At 34.7% G+C, this 21421-nt stretch overlaps 2 protein-coding genes across 3 annotated transcripts in view; one reads left to right on the top strand and one right to left on the bottom strand.

The window, feature by feature from the left end:
* Window positions 1-21421, bottom strand: part of Cow (Proteoglycan Cow) — a 157253-nt gene that overhangs the window by 122945 nt on the left and 12887 nt on the right. The window lies entirely within an intron of this gene.
* LOC148937252 (uncharacterized) lies at window positions 5683-11168 on the top strand. The gene is made up of 2 exons (XM_089073292.1): window positions 5683-6968; window positions 7771-11168. The coding sequence occupies exon 2, from the start codon at window positions 8222-8224 to the stop codon at window positions 10640-10642; it is 2421 nt and encodes an 806-aa protein (XP_088929418.1). The 5' UTR covers window positions 5683-6968; window positions 7771-8221; the 3' UTR covers window positions 10643-11168.

A 21421-nucleotide genomic window follows, 5' to 3' on the forward strand; every position in this document is an offset into this window, starting at 1 on the left:
CGCAAATTAAAATCGAGTTGGACGCTGTTTCGAGGGGACTCTGCCCTATCATTTACCACCGGGCAAAAAGATGGGCAGCTGAATTTAAACGTGGTCGTACCAGCTTGGCTGACGATGAGCGTTCGGGACGGCCAAAAACTGTGACCACCGCTGATAACATCGAAAATGTTCACCAAATGATACTAGATGACCATCGAATCAAGGTTAGAGAGATAGCAGAGGCTATGGGCATATCGAAAGAACGCGTTTGTCGCGCAATATATTGACTGAAGAATTGAATATGCGCAAGCTATTCGCGCGTTGGGTGCCGCGCTTGCTCACTTTGGACCAAAAGCGAATTCGAATGAACATTTCCAAGGCCCTGTTGGAGCGGTTCAAGCGAAACGAATCAGATTTTTTGCGTCGATTCATACTGTAGATGAAACTTGGATCCACCACTACACTCCAGATACAAAAGAACAGTCCAGATACAAAACAGTGGACTGCAAAGGATGAACTTGCTCCGAAAAAGGCGAAGACGGTTCCATCAACTGGGAAGATAATGGCGATTGTTTTTTGGGATAGTCACGGAATTATGTGTAACGACTATCTTGAAAAAGGTAAAACAATATTTATCATTATTAATCTTATCGACTCAACGGATCATTAAAACCGATAAGTCAGGGACACCAGTAGGATCCAACAAATCATTGGCGGGCAGAGTACAATCTGTCTCGTGCAAAATTGGGAAATGTATCTCTAACTACAGTATCTGCTCTTTATGTCACGATTCAGATTGACTGATTATTAATAAAAGGTCTCTATCTAGTTCAAGATTCCGCAGTGATGTGTGTACGCACGAGAGTAAGAAAGTAGAAAACGAAAGAGTAAGCGAGATAGTATGCTTGTTCTTTCTCCGCGCGTCCGATTGGCGGACAACGATGTCATTGAGTTTTGCGGCGAATTGATGATAATTTGTTTTGGACTGTAAGTGACTAATATTTGTGTGCCATAATCTGTTATTTTGTAGATAGATTCTAAGAAGCAATATAAATACTGTCATTTTAATATTATCCTCTTACGTATGCGTTTGTGCAAAAATTAAAGCGCTAGAAGTGTTCAAATGCTATAGTCTGTATAGATTGTTGTGCAACTCTTGACCATATCATGATATATTTGTTTAACAAAACAATATAACAAAAGATAAATTTTATAACTATTAATGAAACTGAATTATCTTTTCAACAAAATTGTATTAATAAAAGTATAAAAAAAACATATTGCACTTGTACTAAAATTACATATGTATCATACACTTTCAGCATATTCAGGAAAAAATTGTAAAGCAACAACATTCTGAAATACTTCAACAAATCTTAAGTATTAATCTTTAAGTATCTTAAATATTAAGGAAAAATATTAAACATTAAAAAGCACAAACATATACATATGTAAAAATACAATACAATGAAAAATACATGCATTTAAAATGACAATACTCATATTGCTTCTTAGAACTTACCTACAAAATAATAGATTATGTCGCATAAACATCACTTATACTCCGAAACGAACTATCAGCAATTGTCAAACTCGCCGCAGAACTCAATGACATCGTCGATCATCAATCGGACGTGTGGAGAAAAAGGAAATATGCTATCTCGTTCGTTCTTTCGTTTTCTATCCTTTTTACTCTCGTTGTGCGTATTACAGAAAAAAAATATCAAGTATAAAAGTGTCAAGACGCGCTTTTCGAACATAGAAAAATGGTTAATACTACAAAATGTCTGATATTACTATAAAATTATCTTTTTACAAAAAGGTAAAAAAGGGTGTCAAGTATAGAAAGAAAACATTTATCTAAATCGCATTTATTTAAGATCATAAAAAAATAGAAATAAAATTTAAGTATATATCTTTAGCACTTAAGAATTTTCCTATTTAAACCTAACAATGAGTATTATATCACAATCTTATTCAAATAGTATCTAATACTCAACTAATATGTATATCATTTATATAAAAGATTTGATATAAAAAAAAGTGGTGCCAAGTTATAGTCCCATTATCTCAAAAGTTAAATGTACAATTACTTTTAAAAAATGTAAATCAATCTGTGATTCGTATCTTTGTATTCTCATTGAAATCTTCTTATTCTAAAACCCAAATGATAATAGCTTTAATTCTTTTTCAAAATTATGATATAAATTTATGATATAAAATTGCGTTGAATTTAATTTAACTCAAATGATATGTATCTAACACAAGTGGTAGTAGCTTTCATTCCATCTCAATATATGTATACATAATATTCCGGCATATCCCTTTGTAAAAAATTTATAAATAAATGTATATTTGAATCAAATGAAAAATTTAATTAGAATAAAGAATTAAAGAGGTAATAATACAAAATAAAAAAAATGTAATAATGTAATTTAAAAAAATATAATTTAAATAAAAAAATTTTTATGTAAAAAAACTTGGCCAATAAAGCAGCGCCTTAAAAAGATAATTTTTAAATATAACAAGGAAGCAAGTTGTATTATATAGATAAAAATTTTACTGCTGGCGTTTACCATATCACTGTATAACACTTCGTGACATGAACATTCATAGTTTCACGTGAAAAATAAGATGAGGAAACGGTTCATAGACGCTGGACTCGTAAGAGAAGAAATCGTGACCTACATTCGTACCTTTCGGTACTCACAAGGCGCAAAGAATAACGTAGGTGTGCTGTTCCTCGAATTTATTTTATCTCTTGAATTTATTTCGTGCTTATAAGAGACGCAAACAGCAACCTCTAGACATCTTGTTTCCATTGTTTTCCATAAAGAAAAAAAAAAAACAGTCTTTCGCCACCCCTGAATACATGGCAATCTTGCGGAGGGAATATCGAATAGCATCGCCGAAGACAATCATTGCCAAAACTCTTGGAACAAACAAGCCCTCGAGGAAACGGAGGAAGTTCGGAAATATATATCAAGTTGATTTTAGTCCAAAATTTACCAGAAAAAAAAAGAGCGTAAAAAGCTCGATGCCATTTTCAATATATTTCATACCACATTATCAAAAATCATACTACATTATCAAAAAGTTTGTGCTAATAACTTTGAAATAAAATTAAACGAGACATAAGCAAAAACAAAACATATTATACGAATAACAACATTTGTCATAAATAAAAAAATATATTAATTTTTTTCTTGTTTATATAGTTTATATAGTACATATATAAAATATATAGTACAAATATATATAGTACATAATATATAGTACATATATAAAATTTTAAACGTTCCTTTTATAATTATAAAAAAATTCTTTTGTTATATGTAGTTTTAAATAATTATTAATTGACTTCTAAAATATGGACATCAAATATATAAGCATCGTAATGTATATCATCCTTATGATATTATAATTCAATTAATTCAACATATAATGCAAATCGAAAATTAGATAATTCTACCTAATAGAAAATATGAATAGTATTATTCGTAAAGGATACTGTTTGCACTTATTATATCCCTCCTTATTCGTAGCTTTTCACAGTAGTTTTTTAATTACAATAACACTGTCCTCTAATGGACGGAATTGTTAATTAGTAATATTATTATTTAAACAAGACTAAAATGCTATGATGTGCTGGATAACAACATATTCAAATTAAACTCGGGTATATTTGTACGTGCATATCTCATGTGGGCAGAGAGTTATGCGAAACACAATTCCTTGCGCCACATAAATAGGATATAATAGGCCGAATAATCTAATTAATTAGATGTGATATGTGTAACAGCGTCACATTTCGCAGAAATGTTCTACCAGTTTCAGTCATATGCGTAACGCATATATTACCGAATGTATTGGACATTTCGCATATATTTTTGAACTCAGATCAAAGTTACTTTTTACTGGAATAAAGTTTTCTTTATGAAAGCAATGTAGTCATGATATTATATGACATCAAAAAAGGAACGCAATGCGATAAAAACTATTTCTGCAATATAGAACAATTGTTATATATTTATATTGCAAAGAATTTCGTGAGACAGAATTAGTATGCGTGATGAATAATATTTTTTCCGATTATTGATTAGAAATTTAGAAATCATGTAATTTGTTAATATCAGAGTTGATATTAATATATTACGTAATAAAAATTATGTTTTTCAAACAAAATATTAGTTCCTTTGTCCTTAATCCTTTTGCCTATAATTTTTAAATTAATTTTAAGTATCTTTCAAACAATGTTAAAAGATACGCATTAGAAATATATTCTAAGCATACAATGTAATATATAAAGGTAAAAAAAGGGTATCAAGATAATTACATTTCCTCGAAAGGGATATTAGTATTAGTAGTAATTAGTAGTAATTTAGAAACATTTATAAGTGCATGAATTATGATTGCAAGTAATTGTACGAGAAGAATACTCGACTTAGCATAATTTATAATTCAAAGCATTCAACGTATTACGAAATATATGTTTATATAGATATAAAAATCGGTACGAATGAACAATTAACGATGAAAATATAGTTTATGCATTTCTTTCTAAATTAGAGAAAGAGAGAAGAAAGATGGAACAAATAAAAAGAATTAGTGTGTTTATTATTTTTTTTATTATTCTAGATTATTGCTAATGTGTCAGGTTTCGATGCGAACGTATTTATCATTAACTCTTATTGATCCTGCAGGCGATAATCGAAATCAAGTCGATAAGTCAGGGCCACTGAATCGAGCGAATACTACGTACATATGTACATATGTACGAATATACATACATACATACATACATTCATATGTATCACACACACGCACGCACGCACGCACGCACGCACGCACGCACGCACGCACGCACGCATTGTATAGCAAATATATTTTATATACATACATATATATTTATTCTGATCTGCCAGACTGTTTCCTTTCTCCTTCATTGCATTCTCACATATTAATTCGTGGAAATGCAATTAATTACGATCACGTGCGCACTAATTATCAGAATTTTTTAGGCAAACATAAAAATATTTCTATATAAAAGTATTCCTTTAAAAAAAGGAATACTTTTATATAGAAATATTTTACTTTACTTTAAAGTATTCCTTTAAAATTAATAAAAAATAATAGAACTCTTGAGAATAAAAGTTGGGATGCTAACGTCATACATCTCTAATTATCAGAATAAGATGATTTGAACAACATTTCTGGTGTACGCAATGTACGTTTTGCTACATTGCGACAAAGTAGAAAAAGTATAAAGCTATACTTACACAAAGCTACACCATTTCTTTATAGCTATTGTAGTTTTCTAAAACTAATATTTTCATCGATATTTCGATTATATCAATTCTATGTACAGATGTAAATTCATAAAAGTTTCACTTTAATATAATCATACAATATAATAAAAATGAGATATTAACAATTAAAGTTAATATATTTACGGGTATTATCCGTGTTATCATTGTTAAATGTTAATGTTTCGTGAACATTGTATTGTTCACTTCATCAGGGCGAAAAACTCTCTGATACTGTGCCGTTTCTCCGCTGGAATTCCCTCATATACGCTGTAAGAGAGAAAGGTAGGAGGAAAACGGGGGAAGAAGATAGAAGAGGGTAGGTTTGCTAAAAACTTATGATGAGGAGAGAGGAAAAATGGGTTGGAAAAGTTATTTTCGATCAATCGGGAGAATGGTCTTCCATATGTTACTTCCATATTGTCAATTACATCTATTTAAATTGTCGAGATGTTTTTGAATCTCTATACTTTCTTGGAAAATACGAGATAGCTAGAGCTATTGTTTTATCATAGTATTTGATGTCCTGTTTCAATATTCTGATAATGCCGACTGTTTTAATCTGACATCGCATTAATGTTTTTTCATTCATATGTCATCCATCATTCTCCAATGGTTTCCTCAATATATATTTTGCCATGAGCAAAGTATTTTGTACACTCCTGCTGAGCTGAGTAGGGGCTTTGGTCTTTAGGACTATTTCTCAGGATTTGTCAGGAATTAACAATTAATTAAAAAACTGTCCGAAATAACCAAAAATCAATATTATGTATTCGATCGCATTTCGAATGTACGAATTCCACAAAATATTTGAACGTTATTATAATATATAATACATCACAACTTTTTATTATTTTTTGTTGGATTTGACCTATATTTTATGCTCCTTATTAAAAAATTATACTCAGATTGGATAAAAATCCAAAGTGTGATGCAAGATTTATATTTTAGATTAAATATTTATTAAAAACTTTTATTAATTCATTAATTATTATCACAATAAATATCACAAAACAATAATTGTAATTATAATTTAATCCCTTGCAATTTTAATTTCTACTTCAAAGAAAATCAAGCGAAATAATGCATCGATAAATAGTCTTCGCTTTGACGCTACAAAGTTTAAAAGAGGTTAATTGCTAGAATTATTCAATCTCGCGGATTGATAATTGTTAATTATTTACAAAGATTTACAAGAAAAATCTCATATTTCGAGGTAATGCGACAACATGTAGAACAGTTCACGATAATACTTGCCCGCTTGAATCTCATCGCGCAAATGGTGATCGTTGTGTAAACACAACGCGCTGTATACCGCAATAACAAACACCAAGACCGCACGCCAATAGAATTGTACTTCGCGCCTCTTTCTCGTGATCAAGACGTAGTACCTCCCTCTCAGTCCCTAAATGTCCACCATTTTAAAGCTCAAACAAAGCGACGCACGCGCCGCCGCTGCCGTCACCGCCACCGTCGTCACTCCCGAGTTCATTCTTTTTCTTGGTGCCAAGGTGTCCACAACGCACAAGATGGGGAAGAAAAGAAAGAGAAGCAAGAAAGCAGAAAAAGAGAATCGTTGGAAGAAGCGAGCAAAATTGCTGAAGGAAGAACTCAAGAAACAGAAAGAAGCGAAACGTAGGAGATATTCGGAATCGTCGTCGATAGATTCATATGCGTCACACAGTAAGCATAACGAAATTCTTTATGTAGCTACACGCAGGCACTAACCTGCGTCGGTGAGAATTGACACGGCAACACGCGGGTCCTAACCTGCGTGCACGAGCGACAATCGGCGCGGCATGAGCCTAGACGATACGCAGGCTCTAACCTGCGTCGCTGGGCGTCGGCACGCAGGCCCTAACCTGTACGTGCGACGACAATCGACGCAATACGGGGCCTAACCAGCACGCAGGCGTAACCGGCATTGTCGAGTGTCGGCACGCGGGCCCTAACCTGCGTGCACGACACCGACAGTCGACGTGATGTAGGCTCTAACCTACATCGCGCAATTAAACGGCGCGAGATGGGCCCTAACCTACACTCGCGACGGACCCTAATCCGTCGTAGTGAAATCAGATAAACGAGCGGCAACACGCGGGTCCTAACCTGCGTGCACGAGCGACAATCGGCGCGGCATGAGCCTAGACGATACGCAGGCTCTAACCTGCGTCGCTGGGCGTCGGCACGCGGGCCCTAACCTGTACGTGCAACGACAATCGACGCAATACGGGGCCTAACCAGCACGCAGGAGTGACCGGCATTATCGAATGTCGGCACGCGGACCCTAACCTGCGTGCACGACACCGACAGTTGACGTAATGTAGGCTCTAACCTACATCGCGCGACGGATAATCGGCGCGGCATAGGTCATAACTGACACCGCACACAACTTTAACCGTCTCAGACAGGTCATCTCGACAGACTCTAATCTGTCACATTGCGAATATTTCGCAACAAACATAATAATTATATAAATATTCTATAGGAAAACGATTCGCCGAGGAACGGACTCTAGCTGAATCACTACATAGCGACGTGGTCGCCAGATGGGAAGAAATACTTAAACTAGGACTTCCGACAGAAGAGCGAGCGGATCTTCTTAAAAAATATCCCCCTCCGTCAAACTGCACACGCATTGACCCTCCGAAGCTGAATCCGGAGGTAAAAGCGTCTCTACAAGTCTGTCACTACTGTCTGTCTGTACAAGTGTAGGCTCTAACCTGTACGTGCGACGACAATCGACGCAAGAAGGGGCCATAGAACCGTGTAAACCAGACCGAAAGCAATTCATCTCAAGCGTTTTCCTACGAAAAAAGTCTGACGGCTCATACAGACTAATATTAAACTTAAAAAAGCTAAATAAATTTGTAAAGACAAAACACTTTAAGTTAGAAGAACACAAGACGGTCGTTAGATTACTAAACAAGGATTGGTTTATGACTTCAATCGACTTAAAAGATGCATATTACTTAATACCGATCGCAGATTCGGACAGAAGATGCTTGAGATTTAAATTCGAAGGAAAGCTTTTCCAGTTTTTGTGTCTACCTTTCGGCCTTTCTAGCGCCCCGTATGTCTTCACAAAAATTGTGAAACCTGTGATTTCCGATCTCAGATGTAGAGGTTTTCTCTCGGTGGCATATTTGGACGACTTCCTGTTGTTCGGAAAATCACGTGACGAATGCGTAACGAACGTTGTACATACACGGATAATCTTAGAGAGATTAGGATTCATAATTAACGAAAAGAAAAGTCAACTCTCCCCCGTGCAGAGATGTAAATATTTAGGCTTTATGTTCGACTCTAATCGAATGACGATTGAACTCCCAATTGGGAAAAAATCGAGAGTTCTAGAGATTGTGTCAAAATTCAATGTAAATAGAAGATATAAGATTAGGGATTTCGCTCAGATGGTAGGTCCAATCGTCTCATGTTGCCCAGCAGTAAAGTATGGTTATGCTCACACTAAGTTTCTGGAAAGAGAAAAATTCTTAGCGCTTGAGACAAACAACTTTAATTATGACGCAATCATGACCCTGAGCAATAACGTTAGAAAGGACTTAAACTGGTGGAAACACAACATACAAAAGACATGCAACTCGATAGATACCTTGAACTTCCAGTTAGAAATCTATTCGGATGCATCTCTGACGGGCTGGGGAGCAGCCTGCGAAAATGAAACAGCACATGGCCCATGGGATACGTCAGAGCGATCAAAACACATTAATTTCCTCGAACTAAAAGCAGCGTTTTTCGGATTAAAATGTTTTGCGAAACATTTGCGAAGTACAGACATTTTACTTCGAATAGACAATACCACCGCCATCTCCTACATCAATAGAATGGGGGGCATCCAAATTGTCAAACTGAATAGGATAACCCAGGAAATCTGGGAATGGTGCGAAGCTCGAGATATTGTTTTATTCGCGTCGTATATAAGCTCTAAAGACAACTTTATAGCTGATGCAGAGTCAAGGAAAATCGAACCGGAAATAGAATACGAGCTAGCGAATGAAGCATTTGAAAAAATCAATAAGACATTAGGAAAACCGAAAATTGACCTGTTCGCCAGTCGGGTCAACGCCAAGTGCGAAAAATATTTCTCATGGTTCAAAGACCCCAACTCATTATCGGTAGACGCGTTCACGAAATCGTGGAAAAATCTTGATTTTTACGCATTTCCGCCATTCGCGATTATCCTTAGGGTTCTCCGAAAAATCAGGGATGACAAGGCAGTAGGTATTGTGGTCGTCCCGGAATGGCCTGCACAACCCTGGTTCCCGTTGTTTCACTCGATGCTAATCTCGGAACCTATTTATCTAGAGTCGAATATTAATTTATTAACCTCTTGCAACAGAGAACCTCACCCGGCGACATCTTACCCTGGTTGCCGGCAAGTTATCAGGACAGGACTCGATCGAAGACAAATACCAGATAATACAATAGAAATAATGATGGCATCATTAACGGAATCGTCTCTAAAACAATATGATTCCGCCCTAAAGAAGTGGTGGAGCTTCTGCAACGAGAACTCCGTCGATCCATTCACCAATTCAATTCGAGACATCCTTGCCAGTTTAACCGATGCATTCGAGAAGAGAGCCTCCTATAGCACATTGAATTGCCTACGCTCGGCAATCTCACTAATAATAGGCCACGAAATCGGACAAGATCCGAACATTAGGAGATTTTTCAAAGGCGTTTTCAACAGGAGACCGCCCAAGCCCAAATATGACTATACCTGGGACCTTAAGGCTGTACTAGATTACCTATCGTCTAAAGTAAATAACAAAGACACTACGCTGAGAAACTTATCTACAAAATTAATCTCTCTACTTGCGTTAGTCACAGGTCACAGGTTACAAACATTCGCAATGTTAGATATAAGAAACATTCGAGAAACCGCAGAATCCATCGAAATAAAAGTTCCCGATAGAATTAAAACTTCAGGCCCAAACAGGACACAACCTTGTTTGGTCCTGCCATTCTATACAGAGAACAAAGAGATTTGCGTAGCTTCGACCCTAAAAATCTATCTGAAAAGGACCAAAGACATTCGTGGTTCTACAAATTCACTGTTCATCTCCTTCAAAAAGCCTTCCAAGGCAGTCACATCCCAGACTCTAAGTCGCTGGATAAAGGAGATCCTATCAAAAAGTGGAATTGACACAGAAATATTCACGGCCTATAGTACTCGACATGCCGCAACGTCAGCGGCAAGAAGGCATGGAGTTGATCTAAACACCATCCGGAAAACAGCCAGATGGACAAGCAACTCGAAAACATTTGCAAAATTCTACAATCGAAATATGGCGAAAGCGTCCGATGTATTTGCGAGAATGATATTAGACTCATAAAAAGAATATCGACGTCATAGTTCATGACTTGTAAAACCGTCGAGTGGAAAAGAAAAAATAAATAAGAAAACTTTTCTTATTCATTCTGTCATTGAAGTGCCGCAACTAAACTTTAAACATCTACGTCTTGATCACGAGGAAGAGGCGCGAAGTACAATTATAAATTAAACGAACTTACCTAAGTGAAGTTCGATCATAATTGTATGAGCGCCTCTTCCGAAGTGATCACTCCCACCCTTAAGCCCAGATCTACATCGCAGCCAGATCTTCTGCCCAAAAAAGTTGCGACACAGCTTTAAAGAATGAACTCGGGAAGGGCGACGGTGGCGGTGACGGCAGCGGCGGCGCGTGCGTCGCTTTGTTTGAGCTTTAAAATGGTGGACATTTAGGGACTGAGAGGGAGGTACTACGTCTTGATCACTTCGGAAGAGGCGCTCATACAATTATGATCGAACTTCACTTAGGTAAGTTCGTTTAATCTATAATTATATATACATTGTCTCAAAATGTTCTACACTATAAAATATATAAAATCATGCCAATATATGTATATTCTTTTTGCACAATCAAATATTACATTTAAATTAATTTCGATAAATAAATTAGCTTCATAATGATGAGATTAATGAATCTCAGTTGCTAAATTATTAATCAATCAAGAAAACATTTTGGAGTAGAAATATTATAAATATTTATTCAAGCTCTTAAATTGAAAAAATTAGAATCATTTTTTAATTAATATGTATATAAAGTATATTATTAGAAGAAAATTTTAATGTTACGCGCATATTATTTCTTTTTTTTTTTTTATCAATCTAACCAATTTTTTTATTTAAAAAGAGATTTACTATTTAAAGAACAAAATTTGTATTTTAATTTTATTTATAAATTATTTATCTACATTAATTTATTATTTCCAAATTTTTATTTAAAAAGGAAGAAAAATTTATTTCTTTAATTTTTTTTCTTTTAATCAAGAATAAGTTATATAAACTAGATTAAGTTGCTCCCAAAAATATCATTGTTCTTTTTTGTAATTTATTAAAATCACATTGATTTCAAGACATAAAAATTTAAAATTTTAGTTAATATTCTCTAGCATAGAAATATAATATTATCTGATTGGAAATTCAAGTATTCAAGAATTAATATTTGCAATAAAGGAATGCCATAAAGGAGTGCCATAAAGGAGTTTTGATATGTTATCCTTCCGTCGATAATCAAACTTATTGATTATATGTAAATTACAAAACTTATGCCATTGCAAAGATTTGATCCTTCTCATTGTCTTTCTCAATAATGAGAAAGTTTTACGTGAGATATCTATAAATTAAATTTCAACAAATTTATGAAAGTCGTTGCGTTGTCATTAATCGTCGAAGATATTAAAACGAAATTTATTTTCGCATCATTGCGAAATAATAGAAAAAAATATACGCGAAAACGTCGTGATAGAGAAGAGCGGGATGGCTTTAACAGAGAAGAAAAGCTAAAAATTTCATGGCACGTACCATTGCAGAAAGAATAGCAAAAAAAGTGTAGAATGCAAACGACAGAGAGAAAGAATATAACCGGATGGAAGGGAGGGACTACAAGAGCAATAAAGGAAGAGAATGAGATAAAACAGAATGGAAACGCCTAAACCTATATTGGAGTAGTAGTGATGGTAGTACTAGTAGTTATCCTCGTTGTCGCCGGTCGTCGTCGAAGCGAAAGCGTTCGATGAAAAAGTCGTTCGTTGGCGCCCGCCAGTCTGGCCAATATTTTACTATCCAACAGCACCGTTCCACCCGCTTCCAGTTCGTCTTGCTGCTCCCCCCCCTCTCTCTCTCTCACATCAACATTATCTGCAGCTTTCTCTTCGCTGAATAAAAGAGGCGATGGAGGAGATGGAGAAAATGCAAGGATAAAAGGAATCAAGGAAAATAAGGGTGAAAAGGATGATGGGACGAAAGGATGATGATGGAACGGCCGATGAATATGTTCTATCATTTTCTGGACTGTGCACAAATATCCAAGAAAATCGGATGATCTGTCCAACACTGTGATAAAAGAGAAAAACTTTTGTATTTGTTGCCATCTTAATCTCAACATTAAGACAAAAAATTCAGGTCATCATCGAGACGAAAACATTGCGATGTTTTTACACGGAAATATAAAGAAATATTGATTTTTCACGAAATTTCGAAGTTTTCCAATTGCTGGTAAGACTCGGTAAGACTCGATACATAAAAAATGCTCCTATGTTTAGCATTATTGTCATTACATTTGCAGTTATTTGCAATATTTCTTATGTAAAGAATTTATTCGAGTTTTACAATAAGATATATATGATAACAAACTACAACGCGAGACATGGCATTTACTCGGCAAGCAGGATCTTGGTCTTTATAATATGAAGTCTTTATAATATGAAAATAAATTCAATTAATTTTTATATTTTTATATTTTATATTATTTATCCAAAATTGCCAATTTCCAAAAGTATTATTAATAATTGACTGTTAAAATTTTGCAACACATTGTAAGAATTTCCTATCAAGAGAAATCGACAAATTCTTTCTTATCAAAATTACAAGTTGATATTTATAAAAATGTATTGTATTCATCAACGTAAGTATATGTGCAAGTTAAAATAGCTACAATAGAGGCAAAATATAAATTCAGAATAACGAGATTTACGGCACACAATGCCGTGTTATTTGAATTATATGTCAATCATTGTTAATTAAAGATAGTTAATTAAGAACGCGGATAATGTCACGATAAACCAGAAATTCCGTGGTGCTTTTCAACTTTGCGGTAAGTAGAGAACCAAGATAAGATTTTTGCGTTCGGCGGGAATCTTACAAATAGAAAATTTACTCGCGTAACTCAAAATTTTGTTTCTAAAATTAATTATGAAAACTGTTTAAATGATGAGGGTTGATTGAATCTCGATTTCAAGATCCGTTCTTATTTTGTGCAAATCGATTGTGATACATGCTCCTATAATTCCGGAAAAATAATCTTCGCTTTTCAAAAGAGGGAGGGTTTCCCCGAATAGAGAAAGTTTTAAAAAAACTATACCGATTCGCAGCATGTGAGATTACAATGGCGGGACAAAATTTGCCTAGTTTCTCGATTGTTCTAGGATTAGACCTACAAGATAGATCTCAAGGAATGATAACGGTTATATAGTCGCATAGCCTTTAAGATTTTACAATCGATCATACGGTTATTTGATGCCACAGATCTTGCACGAATTATTCCGATTATTTCAAAAGTTCTAAAATGCGGAGGAAAAAATTGACAAAATCTTAAAATTATTATCAAAATTATTCCTATGAGAATATAATTCAAGATATATCGTGATGTATCATCTGTGCATTAATAATAATGTAGAATTAAGAAATATTAAAGATATTATATGTTATAATATAAATATATATATATGGAAAGATAGGGGTATAACCAGTAACAAAATTTTTATTCGCTAACTTCACTCACTCGTCACGTCACGTTACTCTGTGGACGAAATCAGTCGATTCTCTGCCGCTCCTCGTGCTCATTGCCTTTTATATTTTTCGATTCATACATACGCAGCACTCACATGCATACACACAGTTTAACAATGTTTTTCAAAATCCAGATTACGCTTCTCAAAACACTATCATCAAACGACGCCGATCACGTTTATCGGACGCTACCGCTAATTTTACTGAAGACGCCGCTGTCTCCAAAGCATGACGCCGCTGCTTGTATCAAACGACGCCGATCTCTTTATGGAACAACGCCGATTTTCTCTTATGCGACATTCCCTCTGTCGGACGTCAAGCTCGCTCGCTTGCTCGCTCGCCCCCCCCTCTCTCCCCCCTCTCTTTCCCTCTCCCTCCCTCCCTCCCCCCCTCTCTCTCTCTCTCTCTCTCTCTCAAGATGGATGTAGTGAGAGAGCGAAAAAATTTGTTGACAGTATAGTAGATGCGTTAGACGTAACGGCGCCGAAGAAAAAATTTAGAATTCCGAAAGTATGGGAAAAAGTGATATTCTAATGAAATAAGAGAAGCAGTGGATAAGGGATAAGGCATAAGAAAGCATTGTATGATGATACGGGACAAAATTGGCCGCAAAATTAAAGAAATTATTAAATTTAAAATTGAAAGAAATGCAGTAGTAAAATTAATTAGGGAAAAGAAGAAAGAGTATTATGAAAATATGATAGATCCTAATAAAGAAAATCCCATGATTATGTGGAAAACTTTAAAAGAAACAATTAAAGGCGAGTCAATAGGTGTGAAGGAAGTAGAAAATATAGACCTTGAGATTTTAGGTGACACTGAGGAGTGCGAGTTAGCGGATAAATTTAACTTTATATACAAAGAATAGTAAAATCTATAAATATAAATAGGCCCGGTGACACAAGAAAATTATTTATGTTATCGAAGATAAAGGAATTATGGAAAATTTTGAGACAATCGGATTAGAGCAGTTACAGAAAGTTGTTATGGAATTGCCAAAAAAGAAAGGTACGGAAGAGGGGATAACTAGCGATATATTGAAAGCAGCCTTTTATAAAAGTAATAAAAGAAGAATTTGTGGATATAATTCAACAATTTTTTGAAAGTAGGATGTTTTCCGGAAGATTGGAAAACTTCTACGATAATACCGATACCAAAGATAGAAAAAGCCAAAAAAACAAGCGAGTACAGATCTATCAATATGTTACCAATATTTGAGAAAGTGTTAGAATTAATAGTAAAAGATCAACTTGAAATATATTTGGAAAATAATGGCATTATAACAGAACATCAATTGGGATTTAGAAAACATTATTCATGCAAAACTGCGATTTAAACTGTCATCGATGATTGGAAATTAATAGTGAGCGAAAGGAAAATGGTGGGAATAATTTTCATGGATCTTAAGAGAGCGTTTGAGACAATAGACAGAAAAAGATTATTAGAAAAAATGTTTCAATATGGAATTAGAGGAAAGATATTTGAATGATTTAAATCATACTTAAATAATAGAAAACAACGGATACGATTTAATCATAAATGTTCTAAACTTCTGACAACAGAATATGGAGTGGATCCACAAGGATCCGTGCTAGGACTTCTATTATTTATAATATACATAAATGATATAATCAAAGTTTGTCCAGAGGGGTGCAATATAAAAATGTTTGCAGATGACACGCTTATATATATAAGTGAAGAAAGTAGCACGGATTTAGAAATAAAGATGAACACAGTATTCAATGTAATTGAAACATGGATGAATATAAATAAACTAAAAATGAATGCAGGAAAAACGAAATATATGATAGTTAGAGGTATAAGAAAGGAAGTGAAAGGTAATATTATATTGAATTGCTTGGATGGAATTATAATAGAACGTGGGGAAATAATAAAATATTTGTGTGTAATTATAGATGATAAACTTAAATTTGATAATCATTGTGATTATATGTTAAAAAAGATAGGGAAAAAAACAAGCTTCTTGAATAGAATAGATAACTCGATATATACTAGATATATACTAGATATATATATTCTTGAATAGAATAGATAACTCGATATATACTAGATGTGATATATAAGACAATTATAGCGCCGCACTTTGAGTATTGTGCCACATTATTGATAGCGGATATTGAATGGAAGAAACTCATTTATGTAATTTACAAAAAGCACAAAAAGTTAAAGGATTATGTGGTAAATGGAATAGAATAGTTATTTGTTTTCGTTGTTGTTAATTTTGTTTGTCTTGTTTTGTTTGGCATTAATTTTAATTTCAATTTTAATTATTGGGTCTATGCATAATTCCATAGCGAAATTCCGACAGATGTCGTTCGCAGTTGTTTTTCCGCTCGCACATGTGTCAAACATATGAAGTATCGTACATTAAGTGAAAGCTGAAATTTGTGCCGACATTTTAAGAAAGTATTCATCGAGATCCGTGACGTATACGAAGTTTAATTATATTTTGAACATGGAAGGAAAAAACATGTATTTTCAGTGTATTTCGCTTTTTTATTTCCGAAAAGGCAAAAACGCGTCGCAAACTCACAAAAAGATCTGCGTGTACGGAGAAAATGCTGTAAGTGAAAGTGTGTGTCGGAAATGGTTTGCGAAATTTCGTTGCGGAGATTTTAATCTCCAAGATGCTCCTCGCTCTGGTCGGCCAGTCACTACTAATGTCGATCAAATCAAGGCTTTAATCGACTCCAACGACCGGCATTTGACGACTATAGAGATTGGACATAATCTCAACATTGACCAATCAACTGTTTCGAGACATTTACGGAAGCTTGGGATGGTAAATAAGCTTGATGTTTGGGTGCCGCACGAACTGAGCGAAAAGAATTTAATGACCGAATTTCAGTTTGCGATTCGCTGCTTAAACGCCATCAAAACGAACCATTTTTAAAGCGGATGATCACTGGCGATGAAAAGTGGATTGTCTACGACAATGTCAATCGAAAAAGATCATGGTCGAAGCGCTCAGAGGCTGCTCAGACGATCGCAAAGACTGGATTACACCCGAAGAAGATCATGCTCAATATCTGGTAGGATTGGAAAGGAATCGTCTATTATGAACTGCTGCCACCCAACAAAATGATTGATTCGATCAAGTACTGCTTACAACTGGCCAAATTAAAGCGAGCAATCGATCAGAAACGGCTCGAATTGGCGAACAGAAAGGGCGTTCCATCAGGACAACGCTAGACCACACGTTTCTCTGATGACCCGGCAAAAATTATTGTGGCTTGGATGGGATATTTTGATGCACCGTATAGTCCGGACCTTGCACTTTCAGACTATTACTTGTTCCAGGCGCTACAGAACAATTTGAATAACAAAACCTTTAGTTCCCTGGATGTCCTTAAAAATCACTTGGATTACTTCTTTGCCCAAAAATCTCAGGACTTCTATGAAAGAGGGATAATGAAGCTCGGGGAGAGATGGCAGAAAGTCATTGAACAGAATGAAACATAATTGATTAAAATCGCTTTTTTTGCTAAATATTGCGTTTGAAATTTACTCGATTTTCGCTACGAAATTATGCATAGACTCAATATATTATATTATATGTTGTATTAGTTATTAGCATTAGTATTAGTATTAGTATTAGTATTAATATTAGTTTTTGTTGTTAAGTAGGCCGAAAAGGCTAATAAAAATTAATCAATAAAATCTCTCTCTCTCTCTCTCTCTCTCTCTCTCTCTCCCCCTCCCCTCCTCCCTCCTTTCTCCCCCCTCCCCCCTCTCTCGCTCTCCCCCTCCCAATCAGACATCCTACAATAATGATAATAATATAAAGATATTTATAATATATTTTCCTATTTATAATTATTTGTTTTCATATATTTGTTACATATCATATATTTTACAAAAAATAAAAATTACGTTACTAAAAAATTATATTCACTGAATATTATATGTGTACTTGCATTTTCTTAAAATATTTACAGTGTCTCATAATAAAAGAGTAATAAATTATTAACATAAGACACTCAAATTAAACATAGATTCTTTTAAAACGCTATAAATTTTAATAAAGCATGAATGTAAATTGATGCATTATATCGGTTTAACCGATTTAAAACGGGATGTATACGAAACACTCTAAAATAAATGACTCAATTTACGAAACGCGGGTCATCTGGGCCAAAGTCGCGAAAAGCAGGATATAACTTTAAGAAACGCGAAATAGATGTGCAAATAACCAATACGGTTAACTCTTTAAGCCAATAATCGATATTCTCAATGATCGATGGCATTCTCATACTCGGCTGTAAGTCATCCGCAGCAAGAGGAGCCACGTTTGGAAAATTGGAAAACTATCGGTTGCCTGACAGAGCGAATCACTACGAAGACAAAGAGCTGACGAAACTTGTGCTACGGAAAATGCCTTTGCCAATTTAAGGATTGGCAGCTCACTGAAGGACGGCGGTAAATAAAGCTGGATATGCGCCTGACACTTGGAAATTTCGAGTGCCGCAAGCGCAAGACGAGAGATAGAGTCCCTTTATGAACTTTCTAACGTGCTTCGACGTATACTTTTATGAAATGCGGCAGGAAAATGTGGTACTCCGATAGTGGTACTGCGAGTTTTCGAAAATAGCCTGGCTACGGAAGAAAGTTTTTCACGCTTTCGATAAATTTATCTAATTGAGATTGTATGAATGATTGTATGAATATTGTTGCCTAGTACATAGGTACATTGATATCATATACATACATAAAAATAAATTTACGTCACGCACGAGAATTACAAAGAAATCAAAGCTCAGACGCGCGAGTTCACACGAATATGTATACATGTGCTCGCGCTGGGGCGGACTTCAATAAAGGCATTCGAGAAACCGGTCTGACAATCGCAATCAGAAATAATTTCTGTTTGTTTGCCGAATCTGTGACACACGTGTTTTGAAAGGTAGAGCCGCCGTGGTCCTTCGCTGCGGGATGCCTGGCAACGGGCGGAGAGAGGAACCGCGGCTGTCAGTGAAGTTTTTCGTCTTTTTTAAAAGAACTCACTCTTTTGCGACTCTCTCGAACAATAAGACGTGTCACGTTCGTATGCGAGGCCTGGACCAGCACAGTCCGAGACTGTTTCGAGTCCGTCATGAAGTGCGGGTACAGTGGTGTTGGCTAAGCAGCACGAACCAAGAATGATCGATCTTAAGGCGTCTTCGTGTCTACGCGGATTAACGCGCGATCCAAGGCACCAGCCCTCAGGCATTGTCGCTCGTCATAATATGAGTCCACGACGTCGGACGTCCCCCAGAGTCGGATTTACAAACTATAGTGCACGCGAAATGAACCAAAGTGCATGCGAAATCGAATGAGCTATATGTTACGCGATCACAGACATAGCACGACCAATGTGTCTCTGTAAATTGTACTACAAACTCTTTTTCAGTGTAAATAAATGACAAAACTCAAATAACACGAATCGACTCAATCACGCGAAACCACGAGTGAATAAAGGTATCCATTCTCGACAGAGCATACATCGTGACTTAAAAAATATAGCAATCAGTAACAGGAATTTAGAATTCCACAAATTTTTTAAACAATAATAACAGAATTACAATTATCAGTAATATTAATAAATATAGTAATAAATATAGTAATAATATTCTAAGTAAACATATATTATATGTTAAAGATTCACATAAAAAGAAATAAAATATAAAATAAGAGAAAGCTATGTCTTCGAAATAAAATTAATAATAACGTAATCTTACAAAAGTTATTAAACAAAAAATAATTAACAGCATAATCAACATAAGTCAACAACAGGTTTCTGAATCAGATTTCAATATAGAATATCGTAATGAAACAACATCTTATTGTTGCGTGATGACTGTAGCTTAATAAAAGATTCTAATGTAATTGAAGAACTGAAGAACAAAATAAAATGCAAATCTAATTCGTTTTAAGAAGAAGAATAATATTTTAATTAAAGCTCGATAAGTTGCAATTCTATTTCTCTTTTATATGACAGAATATTTATATGATGTAACATCGTCTGAAAGAAATTCCTCGAAGAAAAAATGTTCCAAAAAATATTAGAAATAAAATCAATCATAAAATATCAGAAAAGATAGTAAAAAAAAATTTAAAAACTTGTATATTATAATTTGGAATTTGATTCAAATAAAAAAAAAAGTCTAGACTCATTGACTCACTGACTCATTGAACGATTTTAAATTATCGATTTAATAGAGAAGGGGTAAAATTTAGATTTAGCTTTGGATAGATTACGTTGCAAGATCGTTAAAAATTAGCGACACGTAGTTCGCGATAAGCATTGTCTTGAAATTTAGAAAAATAAAAAATTGTTCGACACGAAGACCCAGTCTGTCGATGGAAGCCTCTATTGTCTATTTGTTGAAACATATATCGGCTATAATTATCATTATTGTTATTAATATTTAAACTTAGGATCAGTCATTAAATAATAGACTTTGAAATATCCCCATTAGTTTTGATGATATTGTAGAAATGGTTAGATCTGAGAACAAAGATCGTTTAAAATATATATTCATGGTTTTGTTTGTCTGTGACGAGCTAACTAGCGACCTTCTGCTCGATATTTGTCATGTTAAGATAGAAAGTGGGCATCGCTATTTCGCGAACAAATTTAAGAAGATACTCTCTCGCGAGATTCTGACGCGAGCGGTCCACAAGAGTTTAGCAAGTTTTTTTCAAATATTGCGAGTAATTTTGAGTATTGGCGAGTGTTCGATTGACTGTCGCGTATTAGCAAATTCCATCGGCTTCGATATATTAACAAATATATTTATATCTTTTAAATATATATATTTTGCCATACAGTGATGATCCCATGTTTCTTTCTTTCGGCAACGATCCTCGCACAGTCAAATCCCATTCCTACATATTTTCCTATAATACGAAAATGTTTAAGAAAAAATTTATTTGCTTCGAAGCGGCAAATATCATTATAATCAAAAAAGTTCTTTTTAAAATCATGATTTTGGAGATTTCAAAGCCATTGATAATTTTTTAAATAGACTAACATATTTTTATTATCATCAGAATTGGAGAATTTTAGTACAGAATTGCAGTATCACAAAAAGATAAATTTAACTATGCATGATAAGTTGACTTTCAGATAATCTTCTAAGTTATTATTACAAATTAAATAAATAAAATTGATGTGAATGAAGTATCACAAGAGATATCACGCTGCTTTGATTTATGCTTGCTTCACGGGAAATATTGCTGATAGTGGAGTGTACTAGTATATACCATAGATCGATTAACA

This window comes from Pogonomyrmex barbatus, unplaced genomic scaffold (assembly GCF_055798465.1).
Source record: "Pogonomyrmex barbatus isolate J1 unplaced genomic scaffold, ASM5579846v1 scaffold15, whole genome shotgun sequence".
Classification (NCBI taxonomy): Eukaryota; Metazoa; Arthropoda; class Insecta; order Hymenoptera; family Formicidae; genus Pogonomyrmex; species Pogonomyrmex barbatus.